Source organism: Vicugna pacos, chromosome 2 (assembly GCF_048564905.1).
Source record: "Vicugna pacos chromosome 2, VicPac4, whole genome shotgun sequence".
Taxonomy (NCBI): domain Eukaryota; kingdom Metazoa; phylum Chordata; class Mammalia; order Artiodactyla; family Camelidae; genus Vicugna; species Vicugna pacos.
The window spans coordinates 19283766-19298760 of record NC_132988.1 but is presented as its reverse complement, the minus strand read 5'-3'; the positions used below and the strand labels follow the sequence as shown (position 1 = coordinate 19298760).

At 38.3% G+C, this 14995-nt stretch overlaps 1 protein-coding gene across 2 annotated transcripts in view; it reads right to left on the bottom strand.

The window, feature by feature from the left end:
• GYPA (glycophorin A (MNS blood group)) overlaps nucleotides 1–14995 on the bottom strand; it is a 28133-nt gene that overhangs the window by 7047 nt on the left and 6091 nt on the right. For both annotated transcript variants that reach the window (XM_072976411.1, XM_072976422.1), the window contains 2 exons: nucleotides 3088–3153; nucleotides 1110–1148 (listed from right to left, as the gene is read on the bottom strand). In XM_072976411.1, the coding sequence (XP_072832512.1) occupies nucleotides 1110–1148; nucleotides 3088–3153 (105 nt within the window). The remainder of the gene's footprint in view (nucleotides 1–1109; nucleotides 1149–3087; nucleotides 3154–14995) is intronic.

Genomic DNA, 14995 nt, shown 5'->3' with positions numbered 1-14995 from the left:
TTTACACATAGTCTATAATAAAATCACTAAAAATCTTTTCCATGTTGGGAGTGAAACACAATTTAAATTAGAGACCCTCTCACATATTAGTAGCATATTTATTTGACTGATTTATATTTAAAAGCCTTTTTACTGATACAAAAAAGTAAAAGTAGCTTTTCCTCTCACTCGTATTGCCCAACCTTTCTCTCCACTTAGCTTTAATTTGTGAGATAATGATTCAGTTGTACAATTCATTTATTATGGTATGAAGTATGGGCACAGGCCAAGTGTGAGGGGAGGCTTAGAAATACGGAAGAGTAAAGAAGCGTGTAAATGAACCAGCGCAACACCTAAGAAGGGAGCCACAGCCCCCAGTTATAGCAGGTTGAGAAGATAGCCCCAAAGTGATAGTATGGGGCCAAAAATGAATCTGGATTGAGGCATGAATGGTCTATATTTATTCTGGATGTGCTGCCAATTAATTGCTTTCTTTATAGTAGCGAAGGGAGACGTTCAATTGTTTTATAAGCTCTTAGACTTTTCCCATGTACCCACGGTTGGTTAGCAAGCTAAAAAATATCTAATTTTTAAAAAAATGAGAATTAAGTTATGTGTTGGTGTTTTCAAATGTTTAAGGAAATTAGAAATACCTATTGTAATTTTAAAAAGAACATATTTTGTTTACTTTTACAATTTTGTATGACAAAAGTCAATAACATGTACTCTTTTGTTTTTAAAATAAACTGGTGGTTACCAGTGGGGAGAAGGAAGAGAGGGTGTAATACAGGGCTAGGGGATAAGAGGTACAAACTATTTTGTGTGAAAGAGACTACAAGGATATATTGTACAGCATGGGAATATAGCCAATAGTTCACAAAAACTATAAATGGAGTATAACCTTTAAACTTGTGACTCACTATATATAATATTGTAACTTATATAATATTGTACATTATATAATATTATACATTAACTATACCTCAATAAAAATGAAAAAAACAGCAAAAAAAGAAAGAAAATAAACATAAAAAATAAAATTGGTGCTTCTTATTTACATAGGCATTTGAAACTAGCAATACGCAATTTAAAATGCAATGATCATCATTCCATGTCAAATACTAACATACCTGGTGCTGAGAATGGGGGTTCATATTGTGGCCCTGCTTCTAAAAAGACAAAATTTCAAAATAAAGTCAGAAAACATAAGTCATATTTTTAAAAATACCGTTTTGGCATTAGACTGCTCAGTGGGTTTCTTTTCCTTAACTGTGTTTGGAGCGCTGTTGTTCAGCATTCAACAGTTAGCCGGTAAAAATTATGGGGGGAATGTGTCAGTCTTAACTTTAGTAATTCCAGTATCTACTTTCAACTATCCAGCGAGTTCTCATGAATCAGAAATTAGCAAACCATCTCACTAACTAAAGGGAAGGGTATGAGAAGGTTGGAAGAGCTGTTGACTTCCACTAGAAGCTGTGCATTTTTTCAAAAACATAAAATGGTGAGCAGAAAGGAGACAGACTGAGCCATCACTCCACATGGACATCAGTCCAACCCCAAAAGAGGTCCTGTTGCTGTCAATTTTCCAAATCTATGCCACAGCCACTATCAGAATTCAAGCCCTCACTGTGTCTTAGCGGAGTGTTTGCCAGCAGTCCCACTAGGTTCCCATCCTGCAGAAGTTTCTAGTACCATTGCCTTAATGCTCTGCTAGAGTTAACTTCTCCCTTATCAGTCACATCTTACATTTCTTTTTCTGCTGTCTCTGAATGCCATTTATGTCAAGAAGCCCCGTTACTACTATTGCTACACAATTTTCTTGAATTTAATGATTACAAATAACATGTTACAGTATATTGCATGACACAGTCAAGGACTCCGTTATGTTTGGTCGTTCTTCAGCAGGTATGCACAGACGTGAATTGGGCTTGTCTTCTTGATCTTTGTGGCAGGTGATAGTTGCGGCTGGTGTACGAGCTCTGGATCAAGACAGAATCGGCTTCAGGCACTTGTCTGCCTCTTACTAGTTGTGTGGCCTTGGACAAGTGACTTAATTTCTCTGTGCTTTAGTATTCTCTTGGGCAAATGAAGATGATTCTGTCTCTACGAGGATAAAATTCAATAATGCATGAAAACACTTACTACAGTGGTCCACCATGCCCGTGATCATTTATGAGATTCAGGGCATGTGTGTTTGTAGTTGGCCCATAAATGCTTTCTGGTTTGACACTGTCATGTCGGCTTCACACTGAAATCACTTTGAAAATTAGATTGTGTAATTGGACCCAGAAGCCTAATAATGAGTTCTAAGCACTTAGGCTGATTTCCCTCCCTTGGTCTCTGTTCTTAAAATCCATCGCTTCCATTTACCTCAGGGCATTTTCTCAGTGTTTCTATTAGCTAATGATCCAGTAGCACGCTTAGTCTTCTTTGAGGCTTTATTTTAAATCCAGAGGATCCTTCTGCTTAAACCCCACTGACAAAAGACCCTCTCCCTTCTACATTTAAGCAGCTCTAATAAAGCCATCTTCTTTTCCCTAGAAAAATAACCAGAGAAAGAGATGCTGCCTGACCACCCTTATCTCAGCACTCAGCTTGGCTTGTACTTTAATAGGCACTTCTGATGTGTCAGGCTTGGAGCCAAGCAATTTTACACACAATTTCTCATTTAATCTTTAGAGAAACACTACGGGATAAGTATAATGAGCCCCATTTTCAAATTAAGAAGACAGATGCCCTTTGGGGAACTCAGGGTTCAGCTCATGCGGAGTCAGCAGCGGGGGCAGGGCTAAGCCCAGGGCTGAGTCCAGCTGGATTTGACCACAGGCTCTCCTCACCACTGCTCTACCAGGTCCCTTTTATCTGCCACCATTTCATGGTTACATTCATCATTTTTGTGGTCTGCTGGATTGTTTTAATTTCTTTAACCTACAGTATTATTTCTGTGAGCCTTTCCAGAAGTGAGAATTCCTCTAGAGGAGGGACTCTTGTCTACTTCACTTCCATTTCTCAGTCTTTGTCACAGTTTCCCAACAGTGACAGGTCGCATTCAATAGATTTGCATCATAACAATGACTCCAGAGCAACTATTTTAAAATTTGAACAAACCTTGGGGCACTTGTGTCAGGCCTGGAGTTGGAGTTGGAGCTGCAGGACCTCCAGTAGGAGTGGTTGCTGTTGAGAAGTTCCCGGAAAGCGAAATGGTATAAAAGAGAAATTAAGAAAGGGATTAAGAATGAGGTGATGAGTGGATAAAAGAGCATCTAACAAAAGACACAGTGATCTCACCTCTCTTCCAGTGGCAGGTCCAGAAATTCTACATTGCAGGGCCCGACAGATGAGGAAAGTGGGCCTTGATTTCCTCATTTATAAAAAGGTACTACCTGCCTCAAAATGTCACTGTGAGGACTGAATGAGTTTAATAAGTATACATGTGTGGATATATTCACCCACACACATTCCGGTTAGTATAGTACTTGGCATGTAATGAATATTACATTCACGTTGGCTGTAGTCATTTGCATAAAGGGGGAGACTTGAAGCTGTATTTGCATTGCATTTTATATAACTGGAAATCTGTCCATGTTAAAGAAAGATGGAAACTCACGGCCGTTACACAAACACTAAAGTTCTGCCCCATGCCTCCCTGCCTCCACCTCCTGGGTACAGTCTTACTTCCACAGGAAAAATGAAAACAAAGACACTATTAGATTCGATTTTCTTCTAGCTGGATAGAGGGTGAGTCAATTCTAAGGTCCCCCCAGTGTACTTCTTTTCTCTCTTTCAAAAGTAGAATTTCAGAGTTGTAATAGAATTGTAGGAAATGCTGGCTCCGGTCTCTGATTACTGGCTGAGGATCCAGATAAGCAAGTGATGTAATGAATTCTAGGTCATGATTATTCTTTACCACAAATATATATGCACACAAATATGAATACTGGATATGTATTCTCCTGTATTTAAAAAAACTCAATATATAATATATTGATTTTTATGATTAAGCAATTATGTATTTATTTTAAAATAAGTTTTATACATTTAAAATTTATAAATTACTTTATAAAATTTTATCAACTAAATAAGATTTTTTAATTGTGAAAGCAATATAGATTCAACAAATTAAAATTGGGAAATATAAGAAAGGTCAAATAAAAATATAAAAACCATCTTTCATTCCACTACCCAGAGAAAGACATTGTAGAATATATCCCTTAGATTCTTTTTTAATTTTTCTAATGTAAGTACTGGGGATTGAACTTAGGACCTTGTGCATGCTAGATATGCACTCTACCACTGAGCTAGACCCACCCCCTTCAGAGACAGACACTTTAAACATTTTGGTATATAGCGATCTGAACTTTTAGCTGTTGCATCTAAATATGGAATCATTGTGTTTAAATATGTATCAATATGTAAATAGTGTTTAAAAATATACACCATGAACATACATCCTATATTTTGAATACTCTTCTATTACAAGATTTTTGATGGCTGCATAGTATTCCATTATATGAATATTGTAGTTTATCAACCTCTTCAGCATTCATGTTACTTTATTTTTATGAGAGTTATAAACCATTCTGACATAAACATCAGTGCACTAAACTCTCTGGATGTGTCTCTGCTTATTCCTTTGAGACCTTCTAGTGAAGGAACTGGCATCCAAGTATGATGGCATGAGAGTAGAAGGGCACCTGCAGACACTTCCCAGGGACTGCATAACCTTGACTCCTCGGCTAAACACGGTTTCCTGGAGAATCCACAAAGAACGGAAAATGTCTTGGGCACATCTGATCAGTCTACTTAAGGACAGTGTACCGAGACCTGTGTCTTTCTACCAGCTGTCACCTACTCAGTTTACCCTCGAATTGTTTAGGCAGGAATATCCTCCTGTGGCCCCATCTTGGCTCACTATCTGCTATTTAGGTCTCAGTTCAAAGCCATTTTAATTGGGAGGTCTTCTCTGACCTCCCTAACTTAGAGTTAGACTAAACACTCCACAAAGTCCCCAGTGCTTGGCATGGTGGCAAAGTCTCAATGAAATCTTAATGACTGACCATTTAGAATCCAGATGTGTTCTGTAGGCCTTGATGGTTACTTGGCACCTTGGGTATTTATTCACTTGTGTGTTCATTTACAAAAGAGTGTTTTGGCATGCCTACTTTGTACTAGGAATACAATAAATTAATAAATAATTCATGGTCTTTCCATCGAAGAGATTCCAGCTTAGTAAAGAGGGAGAAAATGTAATCTAAGTGTAACGAAGTACTTTAGGGGAGTAGGGGCACAGAGGAGACAGTGGTCAATTCTATCTGAAAAGGAAGGAGGTGGAAAGACCTCATGGAGGGGTTCTCTGAACTCACCTTGAAAGAAGTCTAGGATTTCATCCCACCAACTCTGTGGACATTTAGGTACAGAGTCAGCAGGGTCAGCGATGTCCTGGAACTTGAGGTATCATCACAAGTTGGGGGAATTGCAACTATCTATGTGGTTGCAGCATGTGATGTGAGAAGCAGAGGAAATAGTGAAATGATGTGTTATGGGGCCATGGTGTGGACTTTGGACTTTAAGGTGGTAGAAGGACAATGAAGGGTTTGAGCCAGATTTTCATTTTGGGAAGATCACTGTCAATAGCATGAAGGATGATGTGGAGGGGTGGGGGAGACATGCCCAGAACTCTTAATAAGAGGATCCCATCTTGTGTTCGACAGAGACCAAGATAAGCAGTCCTTTGGCACACGAGGCACTCCTCCTTAGAGAGTCCTTATCACTTGTAGGCCTTGCCTTTGGTGCAGAAGGCCTGTAGATTAAGGGCTTAAAGGGACAGAAAATTATAGCAAGTTGTAAAAAAGACGGCAAAGACCCAACAGTAGGATCTAACATCTCTTAAAACTGGCACTTTAATGCTTTTAATTTCAAACAAGGTCAGAGAAGGGGGAAAACAGTATTTTCAAGGGATAAGCAAAATCTATGTAACTTTTTTGCTATCGAAAGGAGAAAATGCTTAGGTAGAGAGAGCTCATTAAAAAGAGTTTCGAACTTTATCAAAATAATTTTAACCCTCTAGCAAATAGATAGAATTCTTTCTTTTCCAGCCGCTATTCCTCAGTGGGGAGGAGCATGTAGTGGAAATTTTGTTCCGAAGAAGTAGAGGCAGAAGTCCCAAGGCTCTAAATTGAAGTCAGAACTCAGGAATATCTAATATTGAAGGCAATGCGTTGTTTAGAGTAACACAGTCACAGTCCTTGCAATTTCAAACAAATTGTGCAGACTTTAGCCAAGTCCCATCTGTGAGCGGCATATTCTGTAAAAAATGGTTGGTTGCCAAACTGATTTGAGGCTGAAATTTTCCACTTATGATCTTAGAAATACTTGCTTTAATTCTCCAGATTTAATTGTCTGATACAATTTCATAACACGGTCACCTAAAACCACCAGCACAGTAAGTAAATAAATACTTATTTATAGTAAGTAAATAAATGATCTAAGAATAACTTGATAAAAAATATTTTTAACATCATTTCCTTAACCATCTAATTTCGGTAGCTAATCTGTAAAATGGCCTTTGTCATAGTTAGTTTTTCTTCCATATTCTGAAAAAATACATAACCTTGTAGAAGTATTTCAATAGGGATTAATACCTGTGCTTGGTGAGTGGTATGAGGAATGCTCAGAGGCTTCAGAGTTCCCAGTGTCAGTTTGAAAGGACACAGGCTCTGATCACTCAGATAAGCTTTTATATTTTCTAGGATTTAATTGCATTTAAAGAACATGCTGGTTATTCTAAAATAGATTCACAATTAAAGAATTTAAAGAAGCTTATCGAGCACCTCAAATTAAATAAACCAACCCCTGGTTGGAAGATGTCACTCAGGAAAAACAAAAGAAATGTCTCTTTCTACATCCTCAGATGCTTAAGCTACTTTCAAAATCCAAGGTAAGGAACCCCAAGCTCCACAAAACATATCCCTAGCAAGCACCAAGAATGTTCTAATGCTACATTGATAGCCCTCATGTCTATCTGACGCTCCCAGGTTCCTAAGACCCTAATCAGCTAATAGACATCTGGGGACATGTTCAGTAATGCAGAGTTGCAAAATTTCTGTGACTAAGCTTATTTTAAACAGGGCTTTTTACAACAGAATCTTCCACTGGGCCATCTGAGCAAATATGTTACCATTAAGCAATGGACGCAGTTTTCCTGAACCTCTTAGGGCCTGGATTACAGAGGGGTCTCTCTTCTGCTTTCTGTCCTCTTATGCTCTGGGCCCCTCCCTTTCTGTAGCTAAATCAGCTTTCAGCTTGTCTGCATTGTTCCCTGAGTAAAGGTCAATCTAAATATTATCCTAATTAATTCAAAATGTATTTTGAATTTTACATATTACCATACAAGGTCTCTTGGAACATCTACTCCAACTTCCTTACTTTACAAAGAAGAAATTTGATATTGTGAAAATTGGATGATTCGCTCAGTTTAACACAGCTGGTATGAGACAGACTGAAACCTAATTCTGCTGCCTTGCAATAATATGCCCACTTCCTAAGTTTCTGCCTGGTTGAGATCTTGTCAGCAAGATTTCCTTCGTGTTTTAGCATATTAGTTGGTGAACATTAGGGTGCATGGTACACACAAAAAAGACAACTAAATTCCTTGAGACTCCCAAACATCCTGTGAACTAGAATTTTTATAATAATAATGCAGTCTTCATTTTGATGACTTTTTACACAAATTTTTACAATTTATTGCAGTTCTTCCATTATCTCTTAGCCCTCAGTGTCTTCTTGCTGTAACCACCGAGAAAAACTGTTTTCTGCTCTAGCAATACTGATATGAGGGTCCTTTTCTTAATTCCCCACTTCTCTTGTGGGAACACATCCAGACTATACCTGAAAAACTCCACCTCTCTGCCCAAGAGACGCACATTTAACTTGAGATATCATGGAAGATGTATCCAGCATCTGACCAGCCTGGAACAGAGATGGGCCTTGAGCCAACCCTGCACATTTCCTTAGCTGCACTGGGCTCTGAAAACTTACACTGGAGTCCCTACCCCACACCTTCTTGCGGTGAATCACTGGCTGAAACTTGAAGGATAGGTAGAGTTTTTGGTGGAAATGTGGAGGAGGAGGAATTAAGGTAAAGGAATAGCATGGGATAAAATACGGAGAAAGAAAGAGAGTGTGCATTTATGTGGAGGCTGAGGGGCAGCTAACTGACAAGAGTTTAATGTTCAGGTGGCAAATTAACACAAAATGGAATGGAAGGGAAGGTTTGGGAAGGCCTCAGACTCCTGGTTAAAAAATTGTTTTCAGTCCCAAGATACTGAAATGGCATTTGCTTTGGTACTTGGCAAAGTACGTATTTGTGACTTGAACTGAATCCCATAATTTTAGATTTGGGAATGGGGAACAAATTAGTCAATACACCGCCCAGAATATTAAATATTCCAAATTTGCATGGTGTATCATCTCATACTTGTGTAACATGAATTGTTTCAGAACATTCACCTCTTTGGTCTCTCATCCTCACTGCTCTGACCTCACAGGAGCTCACGGAAACGCTACCAGCCTGAGATGCCTGGGCGTTGTAAGAGGGAGCACGACAGGGCCCCTGCCGCTGTTCCCGGTGTTCGGAGGAGGCGGGGTGACTTGTGGGTGAGGACATGATAGGGACACAATAGGGAGTAGAGGTCCAGTCTCCTAGCACTCTCCTCTGTGCTCTAGCCACTAAACCACATGGCTCTCCCAAACAGCTGGCATTTCTTACGGGGAGTGTCATTAGGATGAATGCAAGATGCAGTGTTGGACAAATACCCTGCAGTTTTTGGAAATTGCCCAAATTCCCATTAGCCGAGCTCCTGTCACGCTGTGATAAGGTCAGCTCACGCAGCTGTGAGTTTCAGTTCGGTTCCCTCCTGACTTGCAGTTGATAGAAGTCTTATCTTACAAAAGCAAACTCTTACGAGGGTACACTCTGCATAGGAAAAGCCTTCATAGTTTCCAGGTCAGAAAACTAAATTTTCTAAGTGTAAATTGTTTTTTTTAACTCTTAAATATATATTTTTATTGAGCTAGAGTCAGTTTACAATGCTGTGTCAATTTCTGGTGTACAGCACAATTCTTCAGTCATACATGAACATACATATATTCACTTTCATATTCTTTTTCACCGTAGGTTACTACAAGATACTGAATATCATTCCCTGTGCTATACAGTATGAGCTTGTTGTTTACCTATTTTATATATGTTAATTAGTATCTGCAAATCTTAAACTCCCAATTTATCCCTTCCCACTCCCTTCCCCACCCCCGGTAACCATAAGTTTGTTTTCTTTGTCTGTGAGTCTGTTTCTGTTTTGTAAATAAATTCGTTTGTCTTTTTTTTTTTTTTTAGATTCCACATATAAGTGATATCATATGGTATTTTTCTGGTTTGATAGTTTTCTTTTGTATTAGCTTGGTTTCTTTTTTGTGTGTGTGACTCTACTGTGTGTTTTTGATTTGTGGTTACCTTGTTTTTCAGGTATGTTAACCCCTTACTATATCTGTTTGCTTTAGACTGGTAGTCATGTAGGCTCAAACACATCCTAAAAAGAATGAGAAAAAAAAAAAAAGAAAAGAAAGAAAAAAGAAAAAAGAAAAAAAAAGAAGAGAGAGGAAAAAAATCTGTATTTTCTTGCTCCCCTGTCTCACCTTTTATAATTTTGATGTCCTTTTTTTTTTAACATTTTCATGTTTATTCTCTTGTAACTCATTATAGTTATCCCATTTCCACTTATGGTTTTCTCATTTGTATAGCTCTCTGCTTCTTGTCTATTTAGAACAGATCTTTCAATATTTCTTTTAGCATAGGTTTACTATTGCTGAACTCTTTTAGTTTCTATCTGGCAAGACCATTCTTTAAAATAGAAGGAATTTCACAGATAAGTGCAATAGTTTTTTGGCGTTGTGATGACCAGTGAAAACTGATCAATAAATGCATGTGTGGAAGTTCTGCACTGCTAATTTGTGGGAAAACTGGGAAAAACCTCACATATGCTGACTTCCAACTCAATTTCTTTTCTGTCAGCCTGTATTGTTTTCTACAGAATGACTGTATAAACAGGGCTCTTGCCTATTCCAAAAGATGTTTAGAGAAAGTTACTGTTAAAAAGCAATACATTAAAAGAAATACTCAGTTTTGCCCTTGAACCAAAGGACTCACAGATTCCATCTGGGTCAATTTATAATAGTATAGTTAGATGTCCATCCCATCTGTTGTCATTCACTTTTCCTTTTTGGGAAGGTTTTAGTAAGCCAGAGTAGCCAGTTGGAATTTAGAAAAGTTGAACTTTCTAAGGATAAAGCAGTTGATGGGATAACATTTGAGTTCAGTGTTTTGAATAGCCCTCAACACTTTGTGTGAAGTCCCATCAATAGCTCTTAAAGAAGGACACAGCATATTAGCTGGTGCGGTTCGTGGGCCAGATGTCAAATGTGATGACCCGTTTCTGCTCACAAGTTGCATGCTTCGGCAGTTCCCAGCAGCCAGTTGGTCACACCTCTGCCTTCCTTAACTTGGTAGAGAACTGCTCCTTGATGAGTCTGCTTTGGAGCTGCTTTGGCCTAGAAGGACATGGAACCCTGAACTTTATAGCCTGGCTCTGTACTGCCCAGCTTCCAGTCATCCTCATCCAAACCATCACTGAGCCAGCAGTAAGAGAGAGAAGAACCAGCCCATAACCCCAGCCACTGTGCATTCTTCAGCCTGGACAGATGGAAAGCAAGGGATATTGTTGTCTATTGTTCCAATGAGAAAGGTGATCAGAGTTCTAGTCCTGGTTTAGCCGCTAACTGGTTAGGAATCTGAGTAAGTCATTAGAAGTTTCTTGCTTCTAATATGAGAGTAATGGAACAGATGTCCTCTAAGGTACTTACTCTCCCCAAATCATAGCCATTTCTATGTTGAAGGTAATAATATTCCTAGTTAACATGTGTATCTACTAACTCTAGGCATTCTCTCTTGACACCTTCAAAACAGTTACCCAAGGGAATATTATTAAATATTAATTATCATGTGAAAAACAAAGATGAGAAACATTGCCTCACTTGCCTAAGATCACGCAGCTGATAAATGGCAGAGCTGATTCTGAATTCCCATCTCTCTGACTGCAGAACTGTCAAGTCCTACCACAATCTATGCAGAATAAAAAGACTGAGAGCATCAAGTAAGTTTCACTAAGAGAAGATTAAATTCTCACCAAATTATGAAACTAACTCTCAAGCAAGCCTTCACTAACAGGAATTTTGGCCAACTGCAGAGATGCAAAAATAATAATCCATCTTGTACATAACCTGATGGTGGGAGGGTTATTTCTCTAACATACAGTGGTAAAGTGACCTGTAGTGTCAGATCTAGGTTATGGAAGAACAGATGTTTCCGGTTAGTAACAGTTTGTGAACTGAAATCTCACTTTTTCCAGCCAAGCATCTTCCAATCCAGTTACTCTTGCTTACCATAAATCCTCAGAACTAAAGGGGATTTCACATACTTTAGGTGTGCCGGCTTTATTTTAAGATATTGACATTTCTGCAGCTAAACTTCCTGTACACATTAGATTTGGAGTTAAGGAAGTTAGAGTGGATGAGAAAAATTCTAATTAAAAATGAAAGCTTTATCCCAAAGTTCTCACACCACTGATACTTCCCATCACTGGCTGGACCATGACAAATAGGAACAACAGGAGCTAAATCAGGGTCCTCACTCTTGACTGCCCATTCGAACCATCTGCAGTTCCCAGGCACTGGTGTCTAATGTGCTGCCAGCAACAAGAACCATTGCTCCAGACTAGATAAACATGTAGAAACTTCATTTTCGTGGCTTTTAAGATCTTTTTTTTTTCATTTTCAAAGGTTCTTATATCACCCTTATCTTGAGTTGAAACTTATTCGTGAAACAAATGGGTATTAGCCTGATTTGCTTGAGAAATAATAACAGTCACAATTTTCCATACGAAATGATGCTATTTCTTGGGGTTTTGTCTTAGAAAGCCCCATCTCCCCCACATTTGTTTTCCCTCCATGCATTTTCCAAGGGTGAGCTCCTCAGTGTATGAAGCAAAGTGGAGTGGCTCTGGTGGAAATCTGGGTTTGAGATCCCTTAATGCAAGAGTTGGTCAACTTTTTTTTTTCTGGAAAGGGAGAATGAATAAAAATTTAGGCTTTGCAGGACAGTCTCTGTTACAGCTCTCTAATTCCATTGTCACAGTGCCACAGCAGCCATAGACAATACGTCAGCCAACGTACTAGTGAATGAGTACAGCTGTATTCCAATAGTTATTTATGGACACTCAAATTTTAATTTCATAGACTATCCACATGTCACAAACCATTATTACTCTTTTGATTTTTTTACGCACTTAGAATTGTAAAAAGCATTCTTAATTTTCAGGCTATACAGAGCCAGGTGGTGGGTTGGATTTGGCCCCTGATTGGGTATATTTGGAATCTCTGGATGTGGAACTCAGTCATCAGTACTTTTTAGAGTCCTTCAGATGATTCCAGCATGTAGTCAAGATAGTGAGTTCCTGCATTAATGGGCTATGAAATCAGTCACACAGTTGTCACTGGTGTTAAAAAATCAAATTGTATACAATAGAAGAGACTACATCAAAGTGCATCACACACAGTAAGGACAGTTATTATTTTGTGGAATTTTGTCTCATACATATGTCTGTTTGTGTGTTTGTGTCTGTGTGCAATGAATTGCAATGTACACTCACTATGCCTTAACCATCCTTGAATGTCCTGCTGCTTGACAGCCATGGCTGTACCCTACCTGAGTACCTGGCCTCGAGAGGGGTGTGGGAATCAGTAGCCCCCCCCATGACACAACTGAAATTCATTCAAGGCACCCACGAGCTGTTGGCCAGTTAGCTTCATACTCCAATAGCCTTTTCCAGCTTATACAGGGTCTATAAAAGCAGTTCGAATTTCTATGTGTGCAATGCCATTAAAATGGTTTGGGAGTTCTAAGAACAAATGCTTTCAAAAGCATAAAGTTAGCTAATGGGATAATTACAAGTATGATATATACCTTCCAAACATATAAGAGGATATGGGCAAATAAACTATAGCATGTACATTAAAAGATCAGAAATAAGAAATTTAATAAAGTATGGAATGAAAATAACAGAAAATAAACTAAATGTCAGTTGTGAATCCATAAATGCCTATGAATTAAATTTCTGTATTAAAGGATAAGGACATTTAGATTGAATCAAAACAGGAAAAAAAAATCCAACAAAAATGCACTAGATCACAAGGAGTACAAATAAAACAAAAGAATGTGACATGTTAAAAAAAGAGTGCAAAGGTATACTTGAAAAATAAAAATAAATAAAACCAGAAATCACAATTTTAATATAAGACAAAGTAGAATTAAAGGCAAAGACAATAAAAAGACAGACAATTAATTCAATTTATATTGTTAAAGGATACATGACATAATAATTCTTAAATTTAACTATGGACTGACCAAGCCATTATATCTCAATAATAGAGCAAAATGAAATATAAAGCAAAAGAAGAAATTGACAGAATTACAATAGCAGTGAGAAGTTTTAAATGGTTTTCTCCAATTGTGATAAATCAAGGAAGCAAAAAAAAAAATAATTAGAATCTGAAAAGTATCTGCTTTGCAATCACAAGTGATTGATGTATAGTTCTTTTGGTAATAAATTAGTGAGGATAAACTTTATCATGTGTTCCAGCATTTCTGTACACTCATTTTGAAGTGATGTTGCTGAATTGCTTGACAAGATGTTTTGAGATCTGTACCTGATGGAACAGGGAGGACACTGAGAGGCAAATTTGTGCAGTGTTTTTCCTGGCAAGACCCAATGTCGCTGCCACAATCCGTCTTCTCGCCTGCCTTCTATAGAGGCACTGCGTTCATGTTTTGTGCTTTGGGTTTCTTTTCTTTCATTTTGATTTTTAAACACAACCGTGACTGAGAAATGAGTGGCTATATCAAAGGGAGAGCCCTAGATGAAAAGGTTATTTAGCCCAGAGAAAAAACAGCAAAAAAGTTAACATAATAGTCATAAATTTAGTGTTCATTAGCGGCACCAAAAGAAGACAGACCACCAGCCTTCACTACAGACTGCACTTTAGTGAAAGCACAAGCAGAACGCTGAGTGACAATGTTGGCAGAGAGAGGATGCGCCAAGCTGCGAACATCAACGTGTAGGACAAATAAGGCATTACAACGTGTTGATGAAATGCACGGACTCCAGAGCCAGACGGCCTGGCTTCAAAATAATTTCATAACTGCGAGCTGAGACCTTGGGCAGTTTACTTAATCCCTCTGTACCTTTGTTTCATAATTCATAAAATGGGAATAATAATTGTCTATCTTACAGAGTTATTGACTGCGTTAAATGAATTATATATATATTTATTTATTTATATAAATGTTTACACGAAGAGAAAAATTGACCTTAAAATTTATATGGAATTGCTAGGGACCCCGAATAGCCAAAATAACCTTAAAAAAGTGCAAAGATGGATGATCTACACCTTACAATTCCAAAACTTACTACAAAGCAATGGTAATCAAAACAGTGTGGTATTGCTCTAAGAATCAAGGAATAGAATTGAGAGTCTAGAAATGAACCTGTATCTGTGGTAACTGATTTTCGGCACGGGTGCCAAGACCCTTAAATGATGAAAGAACTCTCTGATCTAAAATATCAAGGGAGACAAGGCTCTAGACAAGATGAGGTCAGAACTCTTCTCCTGCACTTTTGCACTGAGAGTTGGTATGGTGCTTGGTGACTGACAGAAGAATGTTTTATGGTTTGGGGCTTGCAATGTTTTTGAAGTCATTTACTTTTCTGAGACAGATATAGGACGAACACTGCCTGACTCCCATGATGTCATAGGAGTCTCTCAGTGAATAAAGCATCCTAGATGGTGCCGCTTTTCTGATACCCTTAGCTACTGGAGTGTGGCAGCCAGGGACTTGAGGGTTAGT